The 12,340-nt window shown below is 44.1% G+C and overlaps 2 protein-coding genes and 2 pseudogenes across 2 annotated transcripts; 2 read left to right on the plus strand and 2 right to left on the minus strand.

The window, feature by feature from the left end:
- The first annotated feature begins 868 nt into the window (after window positions 1–868).
- Window positions 869–3,245, plus strand: LOC127782828 (putrescine hydroxycinnamoyltransferase 1-like). Its single transcript, XM_052310103.1, has 3 exons — window positions 869–1,102; window positions 1,744–2,199; window positions 2,290–3,245. Exons 2-3 carry the CDS (start codon window positions 1,759–1,761, stop codon window positions 3,157–3,159), a joined length of 1,311 nt encoding a protein of 436 aa, XP_052166063.1. The 5' UTR covers window positions 869–1,102; window positions 1,744–1,758; the 3' UTR covers window positions 3,160–3,245.
- Window positions 3,246–5,317: 2,072 nt separating this feature from the next.
- Window positions 5,318–6,753, plus strand: LOC127782829 (putrescine hydroxycinnamoyltransferase 1-like; annotated as a pseudogene).
- A 1,072-nt stretch (window positions 6,754–7,825) lies between these two features.
- LOC127782826 (putative disease resistance protein RGA3) lies at window positions 7,826–11,275 on the minus strand. The gene is made up of 2 exons (XM_052310100.1): window positions 8,272–11,275; window positions 7,826–8,154 (listed from the first exon to the last, which is right to left on the minus strand). The coding sequence occupies exon 1, from the start codon at window positions 11,273–11,275 to the stop codon at window positions 8,291–8,293; it is 2,985 nt and encodes a 994-aa protein (XP_052166060.1). The 3' UTR covers window positions 7,826–8,154; window positions 8,272–8,290.
- A 39-nt stretch (window positions 11,276–11,314) lies between these two features.
- On the minus strand, window positions 11,315–12,279 carry LOC127782830 (putative disease resistance protein RGA4; annotated as a pseudogene).
- Window positions 12,280–12,340: the final 61 nt, after the last annotated feature.

Consider the following 12,340-nt stretch of genomic DNA (forward strand, 5'->3'; position numbering starts at 1 on the left):
TGTGGAGTGCTGCGAGAAGTAGCCGAATTGCAAGCAAGGCGTGGTCAGTATTAGCCGAGTGAATCGGTCCTAGCTATGCATGAGATTTAGTTGTTGCTAGTGGTTAGCCGCATGTGCTGTGATTAGTGGTAATCATGTGAAGTGATTTCTTGACAAATAAGTAGGATTAGTTAGTTACTTAGTTGCATGGCATCTACACGTTTGTGTGCATAGCATGAGTCCCGGTCAAGAGAATTGGCTGGTTGTTATCTGCATGTACTGTGTGAGTCTATAAAATGAAAGGAAAATGAAGTGAGCCGGGGTGTGGCTGCCTCGACCAAAGCTGTGTGTTGTTCAGTTCTTGTGTGTTTGTGTCCACAGAGTAAATACAAGTGTTTATGTTAGTACTAGTGATTAGTACCTAAACATTTAGAGAGGAGATATTCCCAACAACTAAAACATGAAAACCACATCATATCTCTTCTTTAATTCTTTTCCCATCGATGGAATATAATTCATAATGTATAACGTCGTTGACTTTTTAATAAACGTTTGATCAAAACTTTTATCTTAGTTTGATCTTTTATTTTGTTAGATGTGTTTAATTCATTTGAACTACACTTAGTGTTTGGGTGATACGTACTTTTGTAATAATTGGCTATAGCTCTAATGAGTAAAGGCCGGGATGTTTTATTCCATTATCTAAAAATTCAAAACTTTTATACAAATATAAAAATATATGTTATGTTTAAAGTATATTTGATGATAAATTAAGTCACAATAAAATAAATTATATAAATCAACGACGTTATATATTAAAATATTTAACACGGAGGGAGTATAAATTAGTCACCCATGCCGCGGCCAGATCAAGCCACTAATCTATCTCTTCCCCCACGGATCGGCAACCAGAGCTGCTCGGGCTCACAGCCTCACACTGCATGCGAGCTAACTAGCTAGCTCAAGAACGGAGAGGGCACAGACACAGACACAGACTCCTCGGCAAGGTCGCCGGCGGCGAAGCGGCGGAGCAGCCGACGACGGCGCGGCGACGAAGGCCGGCCGTGGAGAAGATCAATCGGTTAAGTGTCCATTGAGAGAGCAGCATCGTACCATAATCCAGGTAACTATAACAACTATTTGGGTTGTACTCGATCCTGACTTTAATTAGTTAAAACGTCATACATTTTTAGGATGGAGAGAGAGTAATAGAATGTCCAATCTTTTGTTTCCTGTAGTAGAACACACCTACGTTTCTAATAATGGAAAGGGGAGGAGGAGTCATGCTCTTTTTGTTTAGAAAAACAAAACAAAAACAGTCAAAGTGTTCACACATCATTTACAACTTGCTAATTATTAATTTGAATTTTGGAATTAAATTAATGAAAAATTAACTTTACAATAGAAGATTGTACAGATTCATATTTGTTAATTCCGAATTGTGGACTCATTAATATTTTGATAAACTAAAACTAAATATTAGATGGTATTTGCAGTTGCATGCATGGCACCAACCCGTGCATTTCGCTTCCATTGTTATAAATATTAACTTATGTAAAAAAATGTGATTAAAATTTTAATCATACTTGTGGCTGAATAAGTTAGTTAAATGCCTTTTTAATTTTTCTTCAAAATTTTCTAGCAGTGGTCCCCAAAGCATTATTATTGCATTTTAATTGATATGTACCAATCTTGTCGATGCATATATGTGGTACAGATCTATGCAAAAGGAACTAACCACAGCAGTACTTTACTACTTTGCAGTCAATCTTTCCGCTCATGGACAAGGCACTGAAGTCAGAGATAGAAGGGGTAGAGGAGATTGAGTCATGTTTTATAGCACCCAGTGAGGACACGCCTAGACAAGGGCTCTGGCTCTCTCCCCTCGACATCGTCCTGGCCAACAGAGGCCATACCCCTAATGTTTACTTCTACCGACGTGATGTTGTTGCTGCCAGCACCAACACCGACTTTTTTGAGGTAGGAAGGATCAAGGAGGCTATGGCTAAGGCCTTGGTGGCCTTCTACCCACTGGCAGGTCGTCTCCATGTAGATGGCAGCAGTAGGCCCAAGATTGAGTGCAATGCCGAGGGTGCACTCTTCGTTGTGGCTCGGTCAGAGCTCACCGTCGATGACTTCAGCGACCTTAAGCCGTCGCCGGAGTTGAGGAGGTTGTTCGTCCCCCGCATTGAACCAGCATCTATCGTGCTTGGAATACAGGTCATACTCAGTTTGCATATATTCAATTAATTGTATATATAGAGCTTGGACTGGTGTGGTGATATGTAGGTGACAACATTGTTCTTGCAGGTGACCTTCTTGAGTTGTGGTGGTGTGGCCTTGGGGACAGTGTTGCACCATGCTGCCATCGACGCCCTTAGCGCATGCCATTTCCTCCAGACGTGGTCTTCTTTCAGCAGAGATGGTGAGGCCGCGGTGGTGGATCTGCCCTGCCATGACCGCACCCTCCTCCGCGCGCGCTCCCCGCCTGTCGTCCACCCGGATGTGCACTCCATGTTCAGTCTAAAACTGAACCTCTGTGAGCCGTTAGGCCCCATATCTACCAAGATCTTTACCATCTCTGTGCACCAGCTTGCAGCCCTTAAACGAATCTGTGGTGGCATGAGCACATTTTGTGCCGTGAGCGCCCTAGTATGGCAGTGCATGTGTGTTGCTCGTCAGCTGCCTCTAGACGCCGAGACATGCGTTACCTTCCCAGTCAACATCCGACGCCGTGTAACGCCACCTCTCCCAGACCGCTACTTTGGCAATGCACTTGTCATCATGAAAGTGGCCTCCATGGTGAGGGACGTTGTCTTGGGGACGTTGGCTGCAAGTGCTGCCCAAATAAAGAGCACACTGGGCCGCCTTGATGGTGAGATGTTGCAGTCGGTGATAGACTACAATGAGATAGCAGGGATGTCCAACAAGCCTGCCAAAGGAAACCTACCAGATACAGAACTACGAATGATTGGTTGGCTAGGCATGCCTGTTTACGATGTGGATTTTGGGTGGGGGAAGCCAGAGGTGATGTCTCGTGCAGAGTCTGTGCGCAGCGGTTTCGTTTATATGATGGATGGCACTGACAACGATGGGGGTGGTGTGCGCGTGCTCATGTGTATGGAGGCACGAAAGATGGAGGAGTTCGAGCGACTTTTTTATGCCAAGTTTGTGCAATGAGGAAACTACCTAGCTATCAACATGATCGCATGTTTTTTTGTTTTATTATCAATAATGGATATTTCATATAATAATATAATCAAATACCTCCATATATTTTGGTGGCATGGTTGTTTCAGACATGACAAATTCCTATGTTTCTAGGAACGTTCCATTCCTATGTTTGATAAAAACCACCAGGAACGTTTAAAACTAATCCTAATGCCGCGTATTAATTCTTAGAATGTTGGTTAGCCCCCTAATTAACATTCCTAGTGGTTTTATCAAACATAGGAATCAACTAGAATTTTTCCACGATTTATGGGAATATATATAATCAACATTCTTGCAACCACACACACTGGACCAATAGAACTTTTTTTAAAAAAAATCACCCAAGTCTCAGTTGTTGCATATATATATATATAGGTTATTCAGTCTCTTTCTTTGCAAATTTATCGAGTTCATCCAAGTCCATTGCATATAATTCAATTCATCGAAATCATGACATTTTTTTACTATCTTACAAACCATGTAACTCGGGATATGTTCTTGTGTTTTTCATTGCTTTTTTGGAGCTATGACCCTGAGTTACATAGCTTGATAAGAAAATATAATTTCCTTTATCAAGCTATACAATTAGTGTGCTTAGGTTGCAGTCTTGCAGAGAGCTCAGTGAGTGACTCAGTGTAAATTTGATTCTAATGGATGAATTGATGGTGTGGCGTATGTGATAGTTACTTACTTAGATGGTGTGGCGTCCCGCGCCTTCCTGCCGCCCACGACGCGGAGCTCCATCGGGCTGCCGCCGGCGCCGCCCTCCTCTCCCGCCTCGCCCCGTCCCGCCGACTGGCCTACGGGCAGAGAGAGAGATACGAGGAACCGAGGAAGAGAAGAGTGGGGGGAGAGATGAATCAGCCTAACATGTGGGTCTCACGCTAACTCAGTCGCAACATAGGACAAAACCGGTGTCAAAACCACCAAAGGACACCGGTTTTAATTAGTTGTGGGACGCCGGATATCTGGTTTTCTGGTTTCGATGACAAGTTGAGGGACCTTCGGTGTACTTTTTCCTCCGGGAAACCCAATCAGGCATTCAGGTCAAAGCCAAGCCCAACTATCAACCATGTAACCCTAGCTCTAGGTGCTCTCCAGTCTCTCTCCTGCTCTCCACCCACAGAGTCGCCCGCCAGCATCTCCCTCTGCGCCAGCGACGGCCGGCGCGCCCCATCGCCGCCTCCGCCGTCGACTTGCCCCATCACCACCAACGAGGCGTTCCGCCGCCTAGCGCCGCTCGTCACGTACGATGACATCCTCCGCATCGCCAACGGCGACAACTCACCATCCTATCCGGCAAGCCTGTCAGCGAGTTCCTCACCAGGTAAGTGCTCGATCTACTCCCTGCATGCGTACATGGTCAAGCACTTCGGGAGGGGAGAGGAATAAACTATGTACTGTGACTCTGTGAGTCTATAGTTGTGTTTAGTTCACGCTAAAATTGGAAGTTTGGTTGAAATTGAAACGATGTGACGGAAAAGTTAGAAGTTTATGTGTGTAGAAAAGTTTTGATGTGATGAAAAAGTTGAAAGTTTGAAGAAAAAGTTAGGAACTAAACAAGGGCATGACTGCTATATGCTAATGAGTAATGACCTGATGTGTGTGACTATGTCAGTGTGTGATACTGTGATGTGTGTGAGTCAGTGAGTGACTATGTTAGTGTGTGCAAGTTTGTGCTAATGACCTAATGTTAATCTGTGTGACTATGTCAGCCGTCAGCGTGTGCAAGTTTGTGGATGTTTGTTGATATGGTATTATTAATCGCTAAAATTTGAAAATGTTGACATTTTCTATTAGAAAAAATAATGAAGTTATATTTCTTCGTTGATTTGTGATGCTTAGTTTGAGGGGTTTCTATGTTCCGATTAATATTTGTCACCGCATTCGTTTCGTTTTGTATTCGCTCCGTATCTGTATTCGATAATATTCAATCCCGTTTTCATATCCGGTTCCGATTCCAATTTCGAAAAAAAAATATGAAAACAAATATGATAGAGCTAGTTTCTGACCGTATTCGATCCGCTTTCATCCCTAATCCCAGCAGTTTAGTATGCATTGCAGCCAATATTTTCTCATAGACAAGGCGCTGAAGTGAGAGACGACAGACGAAGAGGTGAAAAAAATGGAGTCATGTTTTGCAACGCCCCACGAGGACACGCCAGAGACGATAGAAGAAGAGGTGAAAGAGATGGAGTCTTGTTTTGTAACGCCCCACGAGGACACGCCAAGGCAAGGGCTCTGGCTCTCTCCCCTCGACATAGTCATGGTCAGCAGAGGCCATACCCCATGTGTACTTCTACCAACGTGACACTGCCACTGCTGCTGCCGATTTTTTCGAGGTAGGCAGGCTTAAGGAGGCTATGGCAAAGGCCCTAGTGGCCTTCTACCCCTTGGCAAGCCGTCTCAGTGTAGATGGTGATGGTAGGCCTGAAATTGACTGCAATACCGAGGGTGCGCTCTTTGTTGTGGCTCAGTCAAAACTCACCGTTGATGCCTTCAGTGACCTTAAGCCATCACCAGAGTTGAGGAGGTTGTTTGCCCCCCGTATTGAGCCAGCATCCATCATGCTTGGAGTACAGGTCAGTATATACCCAGTTTGTGTGTGTGTGTGTGTATTCAATTGTATAGAGCTAGCTTTGGACTAGTGTGGTGATATGTACCTAGGTGCACATTAATTATTCCTTGCAGGTGACTTTCTTGAGTTGTGGTGGTGTGGCATTAGGGACGGTGTTGCACCATGTCGCCATCGATGCCCTTAACGCGTTCCATTTCTTCCAGACATGGTCTTCTTCCTGCCGAGATGGTGAAGCCGCCATGTTGGAGCTGCCCTGCCATGAACGCACCCTCCTCCGCACACGCTCCCCACCTATCGTCCACCCGGATGTGCACTCAATGTTCAGTCTAAAGCTCAACTTCTGTGAGCCATCAGACCCTATATCCACCAAGATATTCGTCATCTCCAAGAACCAGCTCGATGCCCTTAAACAAATATGTGGTGGATTGAGCACATTTTGTGCCATGAGCGCCCTTGTATGGCAGTGCATGTGCATTGCTCGGCAACTGCCTCTAGACGCTGAGACACGCGTCATCTTCCCAGTCAACATTCGGCGCCGTGTGAAGCCACCTCTCCCAGATCGCTACTTCGGCAATGCACTTGTCGACTTGAAAGTAGCCTCCACAGTTAGGGACATTGTCTTGGGGACACTGGATGTAACTGCTGCCCAGATAAAGAACGCATTGGGACGCCTTGACGATGAGATGCTGCAGTCGGCGATAGACTACAATGAGATGGCAGGGATGCCCAACAAGCATACCAAGGGAAACCTGCCAGATACAGAATTACGAATGGTCTCTTGGCTAGGCATGCCAGTTTATGATGCGGATTTTGGGTGGGGGAAGCTGGAGATGATGTCTCGTGCGGAGTCTGTGCGTGGCGGATTCGTTTATATGATGGATGGCATTGACAACGATGGGGGTGGCGTGCGTGTGCTCATGTGTATGGAGGCACGAAAGATGGAGGAGTTCGAGCGACTGTTTTATACCAAGTTTGCACAATAAAGAAACTACCTAGCTACGAACATGATGCATGTTTTCTGTTCTATTATCAATAATGGATGTTTCATGTAATAATATAACCAAATACCTCCATATATTTTGGTGGCATGGTTGTTTCAGACATGACAGGGTGTGGTTGATTTACGCGGACACCACAAAAATATGGTTGATTTACACCAATAAGCTTTTTTAAGATAATTAAAATGGATTATATCCCTAGGCCCCCAGCCCCTGCCGTTAGGGTAAGTTTGGTCACAGGAAATCGGGATGGACAGTAATCTTAATGTAATCCTAACCATGGCAATCAGGCAATAGAGAATGTAACATTCGTAGAAGCGTATTCCCTCCGTCAAAAAAAAATCAACTTCCAGAGTTTGAATTTTATCTCACAAAAAACCATTTCTATACTCCTACCTACCCTCCGCACGTAAAACGAGAAGTTTTATTCCTTCAATACCCTTTAACAACATGTCACTCTTACTACTTTTTGTAATGATTAAATATATTTTAGTCATTCTCACTCTCTGCTAATTTTATCTAGGGATGCTAGGAATTGACTCTTTGTGGGACCGAGGGAGTAGGCGTTAATTCCTAATGCCGTGTATTAATTCCCAGAATGTTGGTTAGCCGGAATATCCTATATCTCTAACTAACATTCCTGGTGGTTTTATCAAACATAGGAATCAACTAGAATTACTCCACGATTTATGGGAATATATATAATCAACATTCTTGTAACCAAACACACACTAGACCAATGGAAATGTTTTTTTAAAAAAAAAATCCAAGTCTCAGGTGTTATATATAGGTTATTCAGTTTCTTCCTTTGCAATCTATCGAGTTCATCCAAGTCCAATTCATATATAATTCAATTCATCGAAGTCATGCCATCTTTTTACTATCTTACCAGCTCCTCATCAGGGTTGGCATCTAATTTTTAGAGCTATGTAACTAAGGATATATTCTTGTGCTTTTTTGGAGCTATGTAACTCAGGATATAAAAAAACATTTTTTATCAAGCTATACTTAATAAAAATACAAGTACATAGCCTGATAAAATAAATTAAGGGTAGATTGTAGTCAAAATAAACCTTACCAAATTTTGACAATTTGACAATATTGTAAAGTTTTGGCAGAATTTCTTATGTATTTACTAAAGTTCGATTAAAAAAACTAAATAAATACACATATTTAACAACTTTAGCAATAATAGTATTTGAAATAGCATCAATCTGAACAGCTTGTAGATGTCACCATTTCCGATCTTCGTAGACTGGAACATTTTTAGATAGAGGCCATTGCAGCCTGTAACTGAAGCAGAATGGTTTGTTCTCATCTGTATGCTGAGAAAATGTGCCACCTTGCTATCCAACAGCGTCTAGCAAACACAACTATAAACAAGCGCTGAAAAGAAGTAAAAAATGGAAGTGGTTGATAACTTGGTAGGAGCTATATTTTGATGGATTATTCTACTACTGTTAATAGTTGAACAAGATGATGGAATAGCAGCAACGTACGCACCTCAATCAGGTACTAGCAGTCAGCAGAAGGGGAGGAACCTCTTGCGATAGTACCTTTCTGAAAATATTATTGATTTATCTGGAATGGAGGAGAGCAAGTCAAAATACTCACCACCTTCTTTGCAACGTCTTACAAGCTGATCATTGCTGACACTGCAGGAATATAAATGTAGGTATTCGAGGGTCGGGAGCCGCTGGAGGAGACCCTCCGGAAATTTCTCTATCCCCGGACAACCATCAAGATGTAATTTCCTCATGGAAGTGAGGCCATCCATTCCATCGGGCAGCAATTTCAGGGACTCACACTTTATTACGATGAAATTCCTTAGACTTGCCAAATTTCCAAGGTTTGGAGGCAGTGGTACGACCAAATTCTGGCAACTTTGAATAAACAATTCCTCGAGCGATGCAGGCAACTTCGGGATCTCCACTATTCCGGAACAACTAGTTATATTTAATTCCTCTAGACAGGATAAATAAAGGATTTCCTCGGACAAAGAAAAATTTATTCCCAGGTTGGTAAACTTAAAAATATGAAGGGAGCGGAGGCGAATCAAGCACCTGAGCTCCTCCATTGGCCAGTGGACAATATCATGGCAATCTCCAATCACCAAATGCTCCACAAAGGCAAAGTGTACCCATATCCCATGGTGCAATTCGGAGAAACCGGATACCGTCGTGAAGCATTTGGGGCCATGTAGATTCAAACGCCGAAGATTTACGAGATTACTTTCTCCTTGGTTTTGTTGGTCCTCCAGAGAAATCACCATGTTTGCGAGAGACCTTACTTTTAATCTCATGAGTGATGACCATGAGCCCAGCGGCATGGTCATAGAATCAAAGCCTTCTGCGTCGTAACTGAGATAGGACAAACTTGTTACGTGTGCGAGCGAGCTGACAGCAATATTTGAACATCTATCTATATTCAGGTCTCTTAGAACCGGGCAATCTGGAATGCCTGCAAGTTTAGGGCAGTCACTGATTCTTAGTATCTCGAGCTGGGGAAGCGTGATGAAGCTACTAGGATCTCCTGAAATATTGACTGCCCATCTCTCCAAGTTTGGTAGATTTCTTAAGAACATCTTCTTAAGCTTGGGGAAAATTTGCAGAGAGGTACCACATCCCTCAGCTTCTACATCATCATTCGTACATAATGTGGTTAGGTTATCCATGCAAGACAAGGACAACTCCTCAAGAGAGACCAAGAGCCATACTGGTGGTAGATCCTTGCATCTTGGACAGTTTGAAATGTTGAGTTTTGATAGACGCTGGAACGTGTGTGGGTCTCTCATCCATTCAGGGATTTCAACACCACCATATCCATGTAACTCCAAAACTTTGAGGTTACTACAATAAGGTGCAAGTGACTCCAACACACGCTCCTCGTTATAGGCATTGTCATTAGGCATGTAACGTTTTTGTCGGCCCCAGAAAAACAATAATAGATTTTTCTTCTGGTACATATTGGCTTGTTTTGCCTTCTCTTCGCTTTTTACTTTGTGCAAATTGTACAGTTCCAACCTGTTGGTAAGGTGTTGCGAGTCTTTGAGCTCCTCAATTCCACAGCCTGCTTCAGTGTCCACAACATATGTTGTCAGAGTACGAAGATTATTCAGCAGACCGATATTTGGGGGCATCCGTCGCAAACTGTCACACCAATATAGATAAATATGGATAAGCTTCCTCATTGTTCTCATACCTTTTGGCAAATATTCTAGCTCATCGCAACTATTGAGCCTCAGTGATTGTAAGTTATATAACATGCATATTGAATCTGGCAATCTAACGATACTAATCTCGGAAAGGTCGAGAAACCGTATATGCTTTGCATTTGTGATAGCACTATTGATAACAGAACAACGCAATGCTCTCACTGATGCCAAATTGAATTCCACACTAACATTCCATAATGTTGATCGCCATGATCGGTCTATCAGAGTATGCAGAGATGATGTGCCTTTGAATAACTCGGTCATCGTTTCTTCCATTTCTTCAGGAATTCGCAAGTGACGGACATCTTTTATCGAGCCTTTCAGCTGATCCAACTCTTTTGTTGTACTAGCACATTCATCAGTAACATCTTTTGCTAGGTCATGCATTAAATCATGCATTTTACAAACAATGGAATCACGGTGATAACCGATTATGAACTCCTCTTTCACGTCTTGGAGGAACGATCTCCATACCAAATCATGGAAGATCATTTCTCCTTTATGTGTCAAATCCATGGTCTCCTCTTCTTGAATAAAACCATTTGCCATCCATAGTTGGATTAGTTCGTCTTTAACCATCTCGTAATCTTGGGGGAAAATTGCACAGAACGCAAAGCATTGCTTCATTTCAGGTGATAGGTGTCTATAGCTCAATTTCAATATGTCCATGACATCATTTTTACCTTGGACCCTAGCCCCAATATTACTTTCTGCAATGACCTCCCATTCTGAGACTGATTGCTTTGAACTCATAAGGCCACCCATCGTCTTGAGAGCAAGAGGCACCCCCCTGCATTTCTTGACAATACGTGTGCCGATGGAAACCAACTCTGCTTGCTCCTGTACTTGTTTACCAAACGCTCTCTTGGAGAACACCTCCCACGAATCATCTTCATTCAGACACCGTAGCTCATAAGGTTCAAGTGTGCCCATTATAGATGCCACTCGTTGGCTCCGAGTTGTGACGACAATGACACTTCCTGCACCACCAACAGAGTTCAGCAGTGGCTTTAGGTCATCAGCCCACTTGTTTTCCTCGTCGTTCCATACATCGTCAAGAACAAGTAGAAACCTTCTTCGGCCAATGGCTTCCTCAAGTTGCCGTCGCAACAGCTCGATGGTGTTGATTAGTTGACATCTTCTTTTTGTAGCCAATTCAATGATGGATTTCAGAAGGGAACCAACTTCAAAGTTCTCTGAGACACAGTGCCACATCTTCAGTTGGAAATGTTCCTGGACACTGGGGTCATTGTATATCAGCTTGGCAAACGTCGTCTTGCCCAAACCTCCCATCCCCACGATGGGGAGAACCTGCAAATTCTGCTGATCATGCTAATCCAGCATCAGTTTCACCAACACCTCTTTGTCATGCTCTCGCCCAAATATGTCTGCTGACTCGTCCAGCCCCGAGTGTGTTAGCCGATAAGGAAGCTGTGGCACCTCTACGTGCTCCATCAGGCCAAACTTGTTCATCTCTTCGACCAGCTCGTTGATCTTCTTGAGGACATCGCCCAGCTTCCTACTCATGGTAACACGGAACAGGAGTGGGCTCTGTGGAGTGAAGTAGCCGAGTACCTTGCGGGTGGTGGAGTCGCCGATCTGGGCCTCGCGGCGCAGCGCCTCGTAGTGGAAGTCGTCGAGGACGTCGTCGGCCTCGTAGGCGATGGCCTTGAGGTCCTTCATCCAGCGCTTGATGGCGGGGTTGGTCTCGCTCTTCGCCTCGCATCGGCCAGCTTGCACTGGACGGCCAGAAGCTGGCGCTCCAGCTTGCGGCGGTCGCTGTCGATGCCGCACATGCGAGTGACGCTCTGGACGAGCGCGTCGGCCGCCTTGCCGGCCACCCCACGCACCACCAGGAGAAGTAGCGATTCCGCCATGTTGCGTTGCACAGCCTTACTACAGTCACAGCCTGAGGCGTTCTCAGCTGCAAAGCACGGTGGAATTAATGAAGATGAAAGGCAAAGCATGTAGCGCTCTGGGCCTCTGGTGCGTAATTCAAGCGGACATGTTTGGTCCGTATGAGTATAATATGACAACTTGACTATAACTTTTGCGATGTAAAACTGAAAGCTTGACTATCTTTTGCCTAGTGCATTCGTGTCGTGGAATCCACCAGTTTGGTTGCAGTTTCGTTGAAAGCTCCTCGGCCCTCGCCGTCTTATTCTTATCAGCAAAAACACACTTTTGCTGAAACAAACTGGCACGGTAGTCGGCAATGCCTTCGGGCTTCGAATATGAATGATCCTGTTGAGACGAATGCATCAGAATTCAGAATGCATCAGACCCCGCGCACCACTAGGAGAAGCAGTTAAATGAGACAATATTAAATGAAACATAATTAAAGTTTGACACGAAAAC

This window comes from Oryza glaberrima, chromosome 8, assembly GCF_000147395.1.
Source record: "Oryza glaberrima chromosome 8, OglaRS2, whole genome shotgun sequence".
NCBI lineage: Eukaryota > Viridiplantae > Streptophyta > Magnoliopsida > Poales > Poaceae > Oryza > Oryza glaberrima.

Coding starts and splice junctions, on each gene's coding strand:
- LOC127782826 (XM_052310100.1), bottom strand. CDS start 11,275: ATGGGAGGTTTGGGCAAGACGACGTTTGCCAAGCTGATATACAATGAC.
- LOC127782828 (XM_052310103.1), top strand. CDS start 1,759: ATGGACAAGGCACTGAAGTCAGAGATAGAAGGGGTAGAGGAGATTGAG. Junction 2,200..2,289: donor CTATCGTGCTTGGAATACAG/GTCATACTCAGT, acceptor TTGTTCTTGCAG/GTGACCTTCTTGAGTTGTGG.